Here is an 18,102-nt window from a genome sequence, read left to right as displayed (position 1 = left end):
AATAAAACAGAAAATAAACAAAAATATGAAATCCACACCCACTCACACAGCTATTAGAAATAACGAGTCTATGTATCACAGTTACAGATATAGATCAATATACAAAACCAGGTATTTTATAAACTATGATGCAATGCAAAATTAAAAAGTAATTCAAAATACTATTTAAAATAACATCAGAAATCATATAATATTCAATAATAATCTAACAAAAAAAGTGTAAGTCCCCTAAAATGAAAACAAGCATTATTGAAAGAAATTAAAGAAATTAAATTGGTCTAGAAGGCCTATTTTTAATAGATAAAATATCCCCAATAAGTATATAGATTTAATATATCAATGAGAAATCCAGCTAGTTACTCATACTCCTCCATGTTTGATGATTGTTCCTCTCTCTTTTTTTCATTTTTATACTAGTGGCCCAGTACACAAATTCATGCACATTAAAAGGAAATTAATTAGAAGAAATATTTTAATATTGCTATTCACCCTTTCTCTATAATAGAAGTGTCAACCAAATTCATGATCGACAATGACAGATCAGTGTGATTAGTGCCAGTGAGGGCTTTATTTGTGTCACCTATGTGCAAGCCAACTTAGTATTTTATAGATATGGAATAAACTTGCTTAATTAGACCTGCTTTCTGACTTAGCTAAACTTTTTCCAGCCCTGTGAAGCACCCCAACTTCTCTTTCAGGTAATTGTCAGCAACACAGCAGCAAATATCAACACAAAGCAGATTATTATTGTAGATCATGCAGGGAGAACAAAGGGTAAAATATTTAACTGCAGCAGTGTTTGACTATATTTTGGGCAGTAAGAAAACCTGAAGTCATTTTCAAGGTCCACCATTTCTTACTTCTTTTCAGTCAGGTCAAGTTTCTAAGCTTTCTAAATCTCCGTTTCCTGGCTAATGAAAAGAAAATAGGATTCCATGGAGTCTCCTATCTACCTACTCCAAGACTTCTGTGAGGATCAAATGAGATGAGGCAAGGGAAAATGCTTCACAGACATTTGGTTAAAGAGTAAATGTTTCCACCTGGCTATAAAGCAAGTCATGTTCCTGGGCTGAAGAAACTGCAAGGAGTCTAGTCGCTAGGGAGAGGAAGCAGTGCGTTGCTACGTGACATCATTACCCGGACGGTTGGATGCTTAGCATATTAGCCTTTTATATATATAGATGCTCCCTTGCTACATTGTCAGATTCATTGAATTTTTCTGCAGTATATAATATGCTATTAATCTCACCCAGTATTGTTTCATTAGATCTCATAGTTTTCACGTATCTCAGATTTTACTTTTTAAATTTTTTTAAGTTTAATTTGTATCCTTCTCTTTAAATTTCTTTCATATTTTTCCTTAACAGCTTCATATTTTTTCTTATCTTATTAAACACATAAAATATAATTATAATATCTGTTTAAATATAATTATTTATCCATTATATCATTTGTGTCATTCCTAGGTCATTTCTATTGATTAAATTTGGAACGCATCATGTGTGGTATTTTTCTGATATTTTGCATGCTTGGGAATTTTGAATTGGAATTTTGGCTTTCTGAATTTCATCGCATTGGATGCTTGATAATTTTGTATTCTTTTACATATAATAAGCAGAGTAGGAACATGATCAGATTAGCATTTTGAAAATGCAAATGCTAATTTCAAGTATAGGGGCAACTGGAGAAAATGTCACTGGAATTCAATGAGAAAACTGGTGTAGTATCCAGGAGAGAAATTATGAGCATTTCATCACTGCTTAGCTCATGCTGCCAAGTGTAACAGCTGGATAATTATTTGTTGTGTTGCATTGATTCTTGATCAACACACAGCAGTTAGTAATTTGTACTCCCTTTTTGATTTGTAGAATATTTTATATTGGAAAGCAATTCCAAGCTAAAGGAAGCTATCCTGAAGAAGATAGTGAAGTCAGAATTTAAAACGGTTCATATTGATGACTATGGTAAAGTTCTGTGCATGCTACGTTATTTAAGAACAACTTTCTCTGCATCTTATAGTTTTACATATAAATGACTCTACATCTTTAATATTTTGCTCTTTCTTTAAAAGAACTTCCTTTACAGTTGTCCTATCCCAAAGACTTTACGGAACGAAACAAGTATGCTCTTCTGTTAATAATGTAAGTATTTTATTTGTTTTTGAAAAAAAAAGGAATCTAAAGATTTTATAATTTTTCTTAAGCCTCACATGACAGCATTCTGATTAAAACAAACAAACAAACAAAAACCCAGAAGAAGAGTAGCTAACTGGGAAGCTGTCAGTTGTATGAGTTCCTCAAAGACACAGACATTAATAGGAAGGAGGTGTAATTGCTTTGTCCTTCTTTCATTCCAAATGGGACTAAATGTTACTATTGGGTATAGTGAAATATATGATTTGGTTTATGTCTGCTTAACAATTGCTCAACCAGACATAAACCAAATTATATATATTATTTAAATGCTATTGATGGGTATATAAGTTTCTTTCTTGGGGATTTATTTGTCATATCAAAGTTATGCTGACTTCATAAAAGCAATTTTTTATTGTAGTAAGAACACTTAATGTGAGATCTACCTTGTTAAATGTTTGCGCTCACAGTACAGTATCATTAGCTATAGGCGCAGCGTTTCACAACAGATGTAGAACGTATTTGGTTTGCATGACTGATACCAGCTACCCATATAGCAACTTCCATTTCCCCTCCGCCTAGCCGCTGGCAGCCACCAGTCTACTGTCTGCTATGAGTTTGACTACACTAGGTACCCCTTGTAAGCGGAATCATGCTGTTTTTTCCCTTCAGTGACTGGTTCACATAGCATAACATCCTTAAGGTACATCCATGTTGCAACATCATGCCCTATGTTGTTAATCAGTTGTTTATGTAATATGGAGGAAACATTTCTTTTCATTGCTGAAACATTGCTTATGCTTATATCACTCCTATCAGTTTTCCTTCCTGGATGCTTGGCCAGCAGGAAATAGTTCTCATACTCAGAAAACTTGAATATTAGGTATCTCAACATGGAATTGACTCTAGAATTAAATTAATCCATGCTTTCTGTGAGATGATATTGTGGCTGTGTGATATTGGGCACAAAGGCCCTTAGCAGATAATGGTTCATGAATTTGATATTGATGTAGCATTGTATTCCTGAGAGTTATGCTATTTTCCTTATTAAAAACCCAGCCAGTATATTGCTATGGAAGTCTAGAGTTATATCAGAGGCTCAGTAGGAATGATAGAAATGACAATAACATTACTGGTTATGACTAGTAGATGCAAGGATAGTATTGAGTCTGCAGAATCAAACTGCCTGGCTTCCAATTCCACTTTTGTCATTACTAGCTGTATGTCCTTGAGCACATTACTTAACTTCTTATAAGGCTCAGTTTCTCCAAATGTAAGCAAACATTGCAATAGAGCCTCTGTCTTCAGGCTGCTTTTGGATTAAGTGAAATACATCATATGAAGGGCCTAGCACACATGATTATTATAATTAATGTGATTATAATTCATTATTTAATATAGACTGTATTGATTTTATTTAGGTATTTTAATAAGTAGAAGCAATTTTTCACTTCATTTTAATAAGCCAAATAATACAGAAAATAAAATACTTAGTATTTTCACTTGGCCCAGTGTTTATTCCTAACTATAATGCTTTGGTCTCAATTCGTTTTTTATGCCCAGACCTTTCTCCTTTGTCACAAATAGCCAGAAGGTCCCCAAGGGTCTTGAGTCTCACAGGGGAAGTTCTTATGAGCTCCTTTTTATGTTAACTTTTTCTTTTGCCTCTTCGTTTTACCTTTCTGTTTTCAGTCCCTACTTGAACTACATGTGTGACAGGTTGAGGGAAATATTTAAGGCATAAAAATGGAACAAAAAGGGGGAAAATTCAACCTCACCCTCTGTTTCAGTCCTATTTGCCTTTGGGAAAAGGGATTGTCCTTTTCATTCAGTGGGAAATATGGTTTCTCTAGGCATCCTTGCTTAAAGGATGAGTCCTTTGGGAGACAAGTAGACAAGAGCTACAGAGTCTCTGTAACTAGAGTCAGAGAAGGCAGCTGGATGGTCCTGGCATCAGGTTTGTGCTTTGCTGTGGGTGATTTTTAGTTCATACGAGGAATGTGAGGACTAGCACAAGACTCCGTTTCTCTTGTTAGGAAGGGATAATCAGGTCTTTTTCAGAGGCAGGCTGGTAGAGTAAAGGCACTGGCTAAGGTTCAAACCCTAACTCACTTACCAATATATTGCTTAATGTTCCTAAGTTTCTGTTCCTTTATAGATAAACGGGAGATAATGACATGGCATAATCTATATGAACATGTGTTTGGTAGAACATGAACACTTGTACTTAGTGTTTAATAAATAATAACCATAATCATAGTTATTAGAAGTAGTACTTTTTACTTTTTTTTAATCCTCACCTGAGAATATATATATATTACTGATTTTTAGAAAGAGTGTGAGAGAGGGAGAGAGAGAGAAAAACTTCGATGTGAGAGAGACACATTGATTGGTTGCCTCCCTCACACACCCTGGACTGTGCTGGGAAGCAAACCCACAACTTTAACCACTGCGTAGCATCAGTTAGGGCTATTAGTAGTATTTTTAATATTTAATATTATCACTATAACATATATAGTTTAGCATCCATAAAGTCATTTAATAGACATTCATTGCTAAAGCAGATAAAATAATTTAGCCAGGGCCCATAGAATTTACTTTGTAACTTTTTGGTTGATGAAGAAAAGAAAGAAAATGAGTATCAATTTATTAGTTTTTATAAGCTGATTATACTAAATATTAATTTACTTTATTCAAACAGCTCAGTTTTCAGATGTAAATTCTCAGAAGTTTAGTGGAATATGACTTATAAAACTAAACTGAAGACTTTTTAAATTTTTCATTTAAGAAATGATCTATTGTCTTAAGCTGCATGATCATGACTAAAATATTTATACTTGGAAACTTATATGTGTAAAGATGGCTTAAGTGTGAAGTGTTTTGTAATTGTTTGTTAGATTGTCTATAATTTAGAGGCATTGTTTTCCTTAAGGTTAAATCCTGTTTTCAGTGACAAGTGGATTTCCCACTCTACAAAAGAAGATAATGATAATTGATGATTTTTTTCCTAAATGGGCAATTAGTGAGGAATAATAAATAAAGTGACTATTATTTAAATGAGACTAAGAGATGATTATATGATTTTGGCATCACAACTTGATTGCTATTCTGTGCAGTGCATCAAGTTCTCAACAGAAGGAGTCCCTTATGTCACATACACAGATGGATTTACAACCAGGAAATTCTGTGATAAATACATGAGTAGGAGACAGGTCACAGCAAATGCCTGAGTAGCTGGAAGGATGATGGGCCTTGAAGAAAGTGACCACTGGCAATTAGCAGGCTCCTTTCTGTTAGATATTCATTATTGAACCTCAGAAGACATGGTCCTCTGAATACTTCTTTGTGTCCATATTATCTAAAACCCAAATCTAATTTCATGGTATTGAAAGGGCTGGTGAATCAAAGGCACAGGATATTTTACTCTAATAGAAAATCTAAGAAGCATTGTCACTACAAATATATCTGAGTGGCCTCGATTTTCAGTGGTTTCTATGAGGTCATGACTCCCTTTTCCTTTCCTAATTCTGTTCTCTTTCCAGATGCCTAAACATATTTCTCTAGTCTCTCTGTTTAACATTATAAGCAGTCTTTAGGGGCCCAGGAGTCCATATTCACCTTTATACATCTATACATATGGAATGGACATACATCTATATTAATTTCAGCATTTATCAATTTGAACTGTTACTGTTTATGTTCTTATTTTATACTAATGTATATGTAATTTAATGCAATGCACATGTACCATGTTGCTTTTATGTGTAGGAAGCTGTACTAATGCCTGTAGAGAGACAAAAAATGACAAGAATCTTGAAATCTGTAATAGTTTTTTAGATTTGTTTAGTTTATCTCCCCAGTGCATAACACACATAGAAGAAAGAATCCTTTTAAAACGTACTGACAAACTTATAATTTTCTTAATTGTGCAGGACTGGAGATTATGTGGAATAACCTACAATGACAGTGCTTATTTGATAAATACATAAGCATGAATCTAAATGCCAAGACCCTGGTAGAAAGCAATCCAGACAGATGTACTGTTATTAAAGATGAAGGGTTGTGTGTTGCTTTGTTTGCTGTCCATGAAGAGAAGTGCTGTTGAACTAGAAGTTTCATTCAGTGCTAAGAAATCACCATCTTTTTCCATTTCCTGCTCTTTTAATGTTCAACTTCTCTACGCCACACTTGATAAGGTCTAACTCAGGGAGGCAGTGACTGTTCAACAAGTTAATATATGGAATGAAGCACACTCTATCTGACCCCATGACTTGGTTCCCTGTCCTTAAACCCATGTCTCTTGAAATTCTAATGAATTCATGGATATCCAGCAAGTCTTATCTTACTGAAGCTCTCTTTCCCTCTCCTCATCAGTCTATCTTACAATAATTAATCCAGGCCTCCATATACAAGTATATAGCTTTATGTCAAAAGACTCTCCATCTATCTTAAACCAAATCATATTGTCCCTTTTCCATTTTATCTGAATATTTGTGAGGATGGTTTTATATGTTAATTAAAGAATTTCTGACTCCCACTAGATTTTGGACCAATGTTTCTGAAGGAAAATCTGCAGTTTAGATGTTAGTATTTAGAAAATTAATTAAAAGATTGGCTTATGGAATATTTCATATCTTTTTTAAAAATATATTTTATTGATTTTTTACAGAGAGAGACAGGGAGAGGGATAGGGAGTTAGAAACATTGATGAGAGAGAAACATCAATCAGCTGTCTCCTGTACACCCCTATTGGGGATGTGCCTTCAACCAAGGAACATACCCTTGACCAGAATCGAACCTGAGACCCTTCAGTCCACAGGCTGACACTCTATCCACTGAGCCAAACTGGTTAGGGTTGGAATATTTCATATCTTAAGAAAATTGAAATGCTAAAATCTTCATTGTATGTAATCTATATATTAAACAGTGACCAACTTATTTGTGTATTTTTATAGCAACTAGCTTTTGTAATAAGAGTCACTCCACACATATGTGTAAGTGACCAAGTGGATGATGTCCAAAAACCAGATAGTCATGGTTGCTATTACAGTTCTAGCTGGAGATCATCATTCATTTTTCTCAAAATATTTTCATCACTCAATCAATGGTATACATATCAGAATTCTACAACTTCGTCATCTTGATGGAAGAGAAGAGCTATTTGTCATCTTTTTTGTACCATTTTTTAAAACATTTGTACTGATTGAAGTTATATAGCTACTCATCTCCAACAGTCAAGATAACGTCAATACATGTTTCATACACACACTTTCTTTTCAACAAACGATATGGGAATTGTTAAAAGTTGTGAATAGCATTATGTTCATGAAATCATAATATCTTGACTTCATCTTTGAACCCATGGGGTTGTTCAAGAGTCAACACTCTTCCTTTTCAAGCCCATTCGAGGCAGACATCATATCTAGAGGATTCTAATCTGCCACCTTGCTCTCAATCACTTTTTCCCTGTCCCTTTCCCCATTTTTTAGTGTTGTGCTCTCTACTCTATTTTTGAGTTGTCTTTTCACTCTGCTCCTAGGTTAAATTTCATGAGATTCGTATCTAAAAATGTGGCTCTTCTAGTTAAAATCCTCTCATTTTTTTCTCCAGTGGTTAGACATTCACATTCCTAGCACAGCATAAAAAGTCTTCATCCGTTTCCTACTTCTCTCTTCATCGTCATCTTTCTTTACCTAGTCCCTAAAGAGAGAGTCAGTGTTCCAGATATTTTTTTAAAACTGCTTTATTTTGGGAAATACAGGATTCTCAAGCATTCCTCTGTGTTTGTTACACAGTCTTCCAGTGTCTTTGATTTCTTTTCCCAACTGGAAAAGTTATATTCATACTTGAACGTGTGTTTACGCATAATCCTATGCATGCCTCTATTATTATTTTTTTGGATTAAAAAGTTCTGCCCTTTCCATTACCCAATACTGTCTGTTTTCATAGGCATTCTCAGCAACTGAAAGCAAAGATCACCAAACCCTCTTCTATTTCTACTTCCTCATTCACTCCGTTAGAAATGATTCTAAATTGAAATTGGCCAATGTATAGGAATTAATGTAGTAGGACTTTGACAGCAGAGATGATTTGAAGATCGGTGCTTCCTCCCATTTTATTGCACAATTTCCTATGGTCCCTTTCTATTGGTTCTCTTCTGCTATTTCCATGTGCAAAAATGTGTATCTGAGGTTAATTTTGTGTGGCTAATACTAACAGTCCATTTTTGAGTTTTATAACTGGCTCATTAATACCCATGCTGTTCAATCTGTGTTCTGCTAAGCTTTTCATTTTTTTGGCTTCCTATGACAATCTAAATAACTTGCTTTAAATAACTAGCTTCTGCTTTTCTTCATTCATCTAATGGTAGTGGTTATGCAGTTTTTATATCACGCTCAGGAGTTAATATCTGACTTCTAGTCAAGAGAAACCAAAAGAGCAAAGACAAAGAAGAATGCCTTAGTAGACAGAAATTGACCCTGATATGAAGAAGGCTATTCTATCACAAGTAGAAGGAGAAAAGGGGAGAAATAAGAAGAGTAGGGGAAGGATGAGATAAATATTCAGTTGTATTAATGCAAAATACCTTCCCAAATTCAGAAATCAAAATTCTGGTCAAGAAAAAACTCATTACATTTATTGTCTAAGCAGTTTTTTGCATATAAAGAAAACATGTAAAAACAAAAGGCCCAAATTCTGTCACAAATTCTATACTCTAGAGATGTGTTTTAGGATAGAATTCTTTTGTTTTTATGAAGCTGGGATAAGTATATATCTATGGATACAGGAGAATAAAGAACTTACAGATACTGAGTCACATAAATTATGCTCAAATATACAAACACACATGACTGTGTGTGTAAAGAAATCAAATACACAAACAAAAAACAAGAAATACATACATACATCTTTTTATTCTAAATTAACTTGAAGACCCACTCACTTTGAAAAATAGAAACAATGCAATTTAAGTATTCTTCATTTAGACTAAGCCAAACTAGAAAAACTTGTGTATCCTATCTAATAAAGAGAGAATGTGCTAATTGACCCTCACACCATTGAAAAGATGGCAGCGCCCACAGCCAATAAGGAGGGAATATGCTAATTGACTGTCCGCCCTCAAATATGGCAGCACCCACAGCCAATAAGGAGGGAATATACTAATTTACTGCCCCACCCTAAAGATGGTAGTGCCCACAGCCACAAGATGGCAGTGCCCAGTCCCCTCAGCCCCACCACGTGCCTGCCTCTGGAGACCCCATTCCCCTCAGCCCCCCAGCTGCCCGAGGTGCAGACAAGCCTTGGATGGTGGCTGGCCAGCTGCCCAGGGCTGCCCGAGGCTCAGGTAACCAGAGCCAGCCGAGGCTTGCACTACCGGCAGTGGCAGCAGCGGAGGTGTGATGAGGCAATGCCTTCCCCTGATTGCCGGGTCACCTCCTGCCCCTGAGGGCTCCCAGACTGTGAGAGGAGGCAGGCAGGCTGAGGAACCCCCGCTCTAGTGCATGAATTTTCATGCACCAGGCCTCTAGTTGTTACATAAAGGCTCAAGAATTATGAATGCAAAGTTGCCTAGGATGGCCAAATTTGGGAGCTCAGCTTCTATGAGAAGAATGGAAGATGCAAAGATCAAGTTCCATAGCATTAACCAGAACTGAGTTAATAATATTTAATAACTACCAAGAACCAAATACTTGCTAAGTGCTTATATATATATATATATATATATATATATATATATATATATCTTTAATAATAAAAGCATAATATGCTAATTAGACCAGACAAAGCCGGTGGGGGCCAAGGCAGAGGTGGCAGCACTGGCGGTAGGGGCAGAGCCCCTTGCACGAATTTCGTGCATCGGGCCTCTAATATACATATATATATATATATATATATATATATATATATATATATATATGCCAATGGATAGGAATTAATATAGTAGGACTTTTGACAGCAGAGCTGATTAGAAGATTGGTGCTTCCTTCCATTTTATTGCACAATTTCTGTCTGAGAGATATTTCTGTGATCCGTTTCTACTGGTTCTCTTCTGAGATATATATATATATAATTTCACTTAATAGTTGCTATAACTCTGCTAGGTGGACACTATTGTTATTATCCTAAGCAGTAAAGATAAGCAAACTTAGGCATAGAGAAGTGACTTGTTTAAAGCCACTGGCCCTGGGCTTAACTCAGTTTGGTTTTATTAATGTATAAAACCTGTGCCCTGTCCACAATGACACTCCTACATACCTATAAAGTTCAGGTCATTAACACAGGCAATTTTTCTAGTAAGTTTAACATAGATAAGATCTCTGAATGCATGTATATAGAACAAAGGTGATGGAGAGTAATACAATTTGAGAATTTAGTCAATAAGCACACTTTTTTATGTATTATCAGGTAGGTCTCATCAAAATCACCACTAGAAACACAGGCTTAGGAACTCTAAGATATGGTCTGGGTAAAGGCATAAATAACCTTGACCATAACACACACTTCCCTAATTATAAGTCAGAAGAAAAGTAAATCAGCCAAAAATTATACTTTTAACAAACCACGGATCAGGAATTTGCAGATTATATTAATAATATTAGAGGCTTGCACAAAATTTGTGTACTCGGAGGGGGGGTCCCTCAGCTAAGCCTGCACCCTCTTGCAGTTTGGGAGCCCTCAGGGATCATGGTGGGAGCACACTGACCACCAGGAGCAGCTCCTGCATTGAGCGTCTGCCCCCTGGTGGTCAGTGCACATCATAGTGACCAGTCGTTCCATCGTTCAGTCAATTCGCATATTAGCCTTTTATTATATAAGACTAGAGGCCTGGTGCACAAAAATTTGTGCACTCATGGAGGTCCCTCAGCCCGGCCTGTGCCCTCTCGCAGTCTGGGATCCCTTGGGGGATGTCCACTTGCCAGCGGGGACCAGGCCTAAGCTGCAGTTGGACATCCTTAGCACTGCTGAGGAGGCAGAAGAGGCTCCCGCCATCACTGCTGTGCTGGCAGCCATCAGCCTGGCTTGTGGCTGAGCAGAGCTCCCCCTGTGGGAACGCACTGACCACCAAGGGGCAGCTCCTGCATTGAGCGTCTTCCCCCTGGTGGTCAGTGTGTTTCATAGTGACCAGTCATTCCCAGTCATTCTGCTGTTAGGGTCAATTTGCATGTTACCCTTTATTATATGCCTGGTGCATGGGTGGGGGCCAGCTGGTTTGTCCTGAAGGGTGTCCCAGGTCAGGGTGGGGGTCCCACTTGGGTGCCTGGAAAACCTGGGTGAGGGGCTGAGGGTTGTTTGCAGGCTGGTCAAGCACCCCCAACAGGGACCCTCACCCCTTGAGGGGGTGGCAAGCCTGGGTGAGGGGCTGATGGTTGTTTGCAGGCTGGCCACAACCCCTTCAGGGTGGGGTCCCCACTGGGGTGCCTGGCCAGCCTGGATGAGGGGCTGCGGGCCATTTTCAGGTTGGCCACAGCCCCTTCAGGGTGGGGGTCCCCGCTGGGGTGCCTGGCCAGCCTGGGTGAGTGGCTGATGGCTGTTTGCAGGCTGCCAAGTCCCCCAGTGGGGACCCTTGCCCCATGAGGGTGTGGCCAGACTGGGTGAGGGGCTGATGGCTGTTTGCAGGCTGGCAATAGCCCCCAGCCACCCAAGTTCCCAGTGGAGGCTGGCTGGAAGCAGGTATCTGGGATTTATTTATCATCTATAATTGAAACTTTGTTGCCTTTAGCGGAGGCCACAGCTGGCCAGGGCACGTGGGAAGCTTGGTTTCCTCTATTGCTGGGGCAACCAAGCCTCCTGCTTGCTCCAGCTCCATGCTTTCCAGCCGCCATCTTGGTTGGGTTAATTTGCATATAGTTGCTCTGATTGGCTGGTGGGCATGGCTTGGGGCATAGTGAAGGTATGGTCAATTTGCATGTTTCTTTTTTATTAGATTAGACTACTAATGGAAGAGGATGTGGATATGGGCAATAAATAGTTCTCTGGAAGGAAAAATAATATTATTCCTCATATGATATAGTAACTATATGAGAAAACTCATTCTGCCATTGTAGGACAATTCATCCATGAGAAAAAAAATCTTAGGACAATAAAATGAGAAATAGAGAGAAGGAATTGGCCCAAGGCACCCTTAGCTAATGTGTAGACATTGTTTGGAAGAGGACAAACTTCATTAGGCTTTAGATGTACACATGTTACAACTAAATATTCTCTGCCTATAAATTTCTATAAAGTAAATTTTAGATTAAAGCAAGACAGATATTTTTAAGGCTACTACTGTCTGATATCAAACTCATATTCTATTGTGAAATGAAATCTGTCCTAAGGAACAATATCAGAAGGGTTGACAACTGATTTTCCTTAAGAATTTAGTGTGATGTGGCTCCCTGCAGGGCAGGTTTCCTTTCCCTTATCTTGCCTTCCATTATGTTCTTCAGCCTCCCTCTCACACTCTTTGAGTTTATTTTATCTGAAATAAATTGCAACACAGTCCTCAATGACTCCATCTCTAATCTAGCACTTATGAAGCTGAAGTTGATCTATTCTAGGCCTAGAAAGAGCAAATAACTGAGATGACTATAAGCAATTTTATGTCTCCTCCTTCCACACTCCAATGGACACAAATATGCAACTCTCAGTATTGCAGTTTTATTTTTTGTGCTTATTTTTAAAGCTTTTTTTGTTGTTGTGGTAAAATAGACATAAAATTTACCATCTAAACCCCTTTGAAATATCTAGTTCAGTGGCATTAATACATTCACATTGTTGTGCAACCATCACCACCATCCATCTCTAGAATTTCATCTTCCCAATCAGAAAATATGTCCCTATTAAGCAATAACTCCCCATTCCTCTTCCCAAGCTCCTGGCATCCATCATTCTGCTCTTTGTCTCTATAATTTGATCACTCTAAGTACTTAATATAAGTGGAATAATAAGGTATTTGTCCTTCTTTTCCTGGCTTATTTCACTTAGCATAATATCCTCAAAGTTCACCCATGAAACAGTAGAGCAGTTCTAAAAGTTTGCCATGTAGGACAAAAAAAAAAAAGCAAAGTGCCATGTAATAGATCAATCATGAATCATGCTCTCCTTGGAAAATATTTTTGTTCCATTTATTTTCACCAAAATTTTACTGGTTAGGAAAAGGGCTTCGAAAATGTTAACTATTTAGAAAATATTATTTACTTCATAATGAAGACAATAAATGAAGATAAAAAGAGCACATAATTGCTCAAAGTAACTCAACACATTGGTAACAAAGTCAGAAATAAAACCTATGTCTTCTGAGCCTAAATTCAACCCTCTTTTCTTGAAATTAAATAGCGTTTTGTGAACCTGACCAAACATATAGTCTGAACAAATCTTTCCTCCATAATTCAGTTTCTGTCTAGAAGATGGTATTTTTCATGTCATCAAAAGGGGGCTTGCTCTGTCATTTTGAAGATCTTCTAGACATTGTGCATTTTACTCATCTATCTTTCTATGTTTTATTAAATTTCACATCCTGAACTCTTTATTCATACAGACACATTCAGTGTTGAAGGTACCAAAAGAGACAAGTATTGGGCCCTTGAGAATCTTAACTTTGAAGAAAAGTTTACAGTCTTAATTCAATTTCACTGCCTATATAAGGCGATAGAGAAGTTTCATACTGCTGTGACCTTTCCAATGCTTAAAACAGGTGGAATTGTTCTTTCACCACAACTTTCAACAAAATTACTGGTACATGTTCCTATTCTCAATCTTCAAACACCCTCCATTCTATGGGTCTCCAGAGTAAGGTAAAATAATATTTAAAAAAAGTTTAGAAAGACACTCAGAAAAATAAAAAGGAACTGGGTGAATTGAAGCTCACAAGTCTACATGTCCAATGTACCCATTTATACATGGTGGATGATCTGGTCTATAGTACATGCCCTATAGTCATGCCTACCACCAACTATCTTGATATCCCTACCTCACTTAATAAGTAGTATATTTTTGTCTTTATTTGGGGGCAGGGGGAACCTAATATTTGTTGTTTCACACTTTATGAAGAGTCTTCACCCTGTCCCTGCAAGCGTCTGGGTTATTCCTTATAATGGAAATATTAGCATCATAATCTATGGTCTCTCCTAACTCACCTTGAAATAGATATGCCTGCATTGTGGACCAAAAAAGGAAGGGAAACAAACCCAGCAGATAAATGTGTTAAAGTCATTGGTTGAAGTGAAAAATGGCAATTTAGAGAAAGGAGCAAGAGAGTGAAATTGTACTGTTTTCCCTGAGCATTGGAAACATGATTAAAGGATTGAAAGCTTTTGTTTTAAAAAATAGGCAACTATTCGTTGATCATAAAAGTTTGAGAATGTGCCCTATTTTAAACTATATTTTAAAATGATTTATTCGCCTGCCATAAAATGTTTTTGACTACTTACATTTTGTCTAAACTTAACATAGCTGTGAATTCCTAAAATAGCTGTGTACAATGCAATGGATCATACATAAACTGAAAAATATGTTTCAGGTTAACAAAACATGTACATTACCTTAGAGCAGGTGCCAGTGTTTAAACTTGAAAAATTCTGCCTTAATAATTAAGAACACTGTGGTAATCGCTCCAAAAAAATCTGTTGATTAATGTTTTAATGTTTGTGTGTTAAGATATCATTGGTTAATATAGAAAAAGGAAATCTCTCTGACATAGGTCACACAACATGGCCCAATATTTTTATCTACCAATATTGCCCAGTTTAATTTCTGCACAACTGGCCAAAATTTTTGTATAGTTATTTCTTTGATCTGTAAAGAAATATGCTCAACGTAAGCAAAAACGGCTTCCAACAAAAGAGTAATAATACTTTCTGTTGTTTGATGAATCTAACAATGCTTTATATTGCTTACTATATTTCATAAAGTATTTTCAGATACATTAGGACATTTAATATTTGCAAAATTCCTTGAGGGAGAGAAAACAGAATTTTTACCACTGTTAAAGTTAAGGAAACTGAATCTTAAAATTTTAGTATCTTGCCTATGCTCAGAGTGAAGTTAAGACTCAAACTGTCATATTTCTACTCAGCTTTAAGGGTCAAGTTAATCGTTGTATTTTGTCCTTTGTGAATCATGTTTTGCTTCCTAATATTTTCAGTAAGTCCCCAAGTTTCAAAATACAGTCTCTGAATTTGAACTCAAGGCTTTTTCAGGTCTTTCCATTTTAAACTTCACCTGAGCCTACTTTCCCTGAAAGGATCTAGTTCAACAAGAACACATTTGCTGTGTTTTCCATGTATCAGAAACTGTTAGGCAGAGCGATTCATACTGTCTCTCCAATGGTGAGCAAGTCATATCAATATCACCTATGATACTGGAAAAAAACGCAATTCCTGACTTCATTCTGAACCAGGCTATAAAATTTCTCGTTTAGGGATATGGGCATGTGCGGGAAGAATTCCCAATAATCTGATCAGGAGCTGAGGTTGCCAATATTAAAATACATTTTAAAATTAAGAATTAAATTAAGAAAATAAGCTAAGATTGCAAATACTATGGAAGGACAAAGCAGATCTTGATTTGGATCACAGGATTACCAGTGGGATTTAGGAGTGAATGAGGAGGTCCTGGTTGAATAACTTCAATGACGCAGTCTTTATTTATGATGGAGGCATCATAATGCATGTAATAAGCTATGGTCCAGGTAACTTCCTCCACACAAAGGTTAAATAAATGTTGGTAGTGTATAGTAAATAAGGTAATGATCCTAAGTGTTTGGGCCACAGAAAGCATTTATATTAATTTACTAGGGCTAACAAGGAAATATCACAGACTGGGTATTTTAAACAACAAATTTATTTTCTCATGGTTCTGGAGGTTCAAAGACCAAGGTCAAGGTAACGGCAAGTTTGTTTTCTTCTCAGGCCCCTCTCCTTAGTTTGCAGATTATTGCCCTTTTGCTGTCTCTTTGCAGGGTCTTTCCTCTGTGCACACATGCCCTCGGGGTCTCTCAGTGTGTCCTAATTTCCTCTTCTGATAAGGACACAAATCAGATTGAATTAGGGCCCACCCTAATGGCCTCATTTCAACTTAACCACCACTATAAGGTCCCAGTCTCCAAATACAACCACATTCTAAGATACAGGACATTAGAGAATCAACACATGCATTTTAGGGGACACAATTCAGCCCCAAATAGCATTTTATAAATATCAATTGTTTGATGTTTTGCCCTATTCCCTACTTCCTCTCTTACTTGACTCACGGGTCCCAAACAACCCCTGTAGCTGCTTAGTTCCATTTGCTGCCCAGAAGTTAGTTTCTTTAGCAAGTTTGGTTACATGAGAACTTGTTCATGAGGATTAGTGTGTGTGTTGGAGCTTCTAGGTAAACATTTGCATAAACATGAAGGCAGGGGCTTCAGTGTCTTTATAGGAGAGTGAGAGTGAGTAGGGTGAAAATTTCTGGTGTGTAGTCCAACTAAAAATAGAAATCTTTTCAGAGTTAGATGTTTGATGCTCTTCAAAATTATCACATGGACCACTTCCTGTGTGCTCATCCTAAACTTAGGTTTGGACCTAGATAACCTGTGGTATTTGATGAAAATTTGTTGTTGTTGTTTTTTTTTTGTGTGTGTGTGTGTGTGTGTGTTTACTTTTTGATATTTTGGAAAATAAAATAATAAATATTGTTGGAATATGAAAATTTAAACTTTTATCACCTTTTTCCTTTGGAGAGAAGATTCATGCTTTATAATTCAACAGTCCTTGTTTACTTTTAACTTTCACATTTTTCAAACTTATGTGTCTGTGCTTTTTTTTGTTGCTGTCAATGACAAAGAGTTTTACCTCACTGTTTGCTTAAATTCTCCTCAGTGAGAATTCAACCACCACCACCACAACAACCACCCCCCAAAAAAAGGAAATATAAATGTAGTGTTTCTTTTTGAGTCTGATATTGTGTGGGGTTGTACATTTCTTGTTAAATTATTATTGATTCTATAACTGATTCTGCTCTCTGTCAGAACCATTAGCCCTCATAGACCATTTTTGAGGCATTTCAGAAACACTATCTGGAAGATATCTAATAAAGATGAGCTTGCATGTAAACTTGATGATCACTATACATCTATTTTGTCATTTTTCCCTTTTGAAAAATGAGTTAAATTAATCTTTCATGCAGTTTTAAATCTTATTTTGTATTTTCACAGAAATTTTCATTTAAAATTTTACAATTGAAAATGGAATTTAAAACTTCAAGTTTATCATCAAGAATTAATAGATTAATAGCCATCATACCTCTTTTCCATAATTTTTGTTAGCTAATAAGGGTGACCGTTAAAATTCCTAACAGATTGGCAATTGCTCTTGTTTTGGCCCAATGTTGGTCTTGCAGGGATGAAGAACCGGGAAGCCAGCTGGTTACAGATAAGTTCCACATTGACTGGGACTCAGTGCTTGTCGACACAGATAGCATCATCATTGCGCGATTCGATGGCAGAGGAAGTGGATTCCAGGGCCTGAAAATTTTGCAGGAGATTCATCGAAGGTTAGGTTCAGTGGAAGCAAAGGACCAAATAACAGCTGTGAAGTAAGTGGCTGCACATATTCCTATTGTTTTCTCTGTAAAGATCAGTGCTAGGTAAATGATATATATTGCGATGGGTGCTGACTCAGATATTTGTATTTTAGTTATTAGACAATTTTCTAAGTTAAGCACATAGACTATTGCATTTTTTCAAGTACCTTTCTTTCTTAGCACCATAATAAAAGAATGATCCTATTTCCTCTGTGGAATTAGAATTCACTTTGGATTTATGAAAATGAAAGATCTTAATTATGCTGCTATTTTTTTAAATCATAATTCACAATGTCTATTATTGCTTTAGTTAATTAACAATTCCTGAGCTTTCACAGTTACAATTACCACACTGACATGAAAGAATGACCTGAGAAATCTAGTAGGTTCTTTAAACTGTACATAGAAACAGGCAAGAATATTT

The 18,102-nt window shown here is 36.7% G+C and overlaps 1 protein-coding gene across 2 annotated transcripts in view; it reads left to right on the top strand.

Annotated features, from left to right (window-relative positions):
* DPP10 (dipeptidyl peptidase like 10) overlaps positions 1 to 18,102 on the top strand; it is a 478,664-nt gene that overhangs the window by 435,008 nt on the left and 25,554 nt on the right. For both annotated transcript variants that reach the window (XM_006101524.1, XM_023765017.1), the window contains 3 exons: positions 1,869 to 1,964; positions 2,072 to 2,141; positions 17,496 to 17,690. In XM_006101524.1, the coding sequence (XP_006101586.1) occupies positions 1,869 to 1,964; positions 2,072 to 2,141; positions 17,496 to 17,690 (361 nt within the window). The remainder of the gene's footprint in view (positions 1 to 1,868; positions 1,965 to 2,071; positions 2,142 to 17,495; positions 17,691 to 18,102) is intronic.

This window comes from Myotis lucifugus, unplaced genomic scaffold (assembly GCF_000147115.1).
Source record: "Myotis lucifugus unplaced genomic scaffold, Myoluc2.0 scaffold_370, whole genome shotgun sequence".
In the NCBI taxonomy this organism is placed as follows: domain Eukaryota; kingdom Metazoa; phylum Chordata; class Mammalia; order Chiroptera; family Vespertilionidae; genus Myotis; species Myotis lucifugus.
Note: the sequence above shows the minus strand (reverse complement) of the source record. Positions and strands in the feature narration are given on the sequence as shown.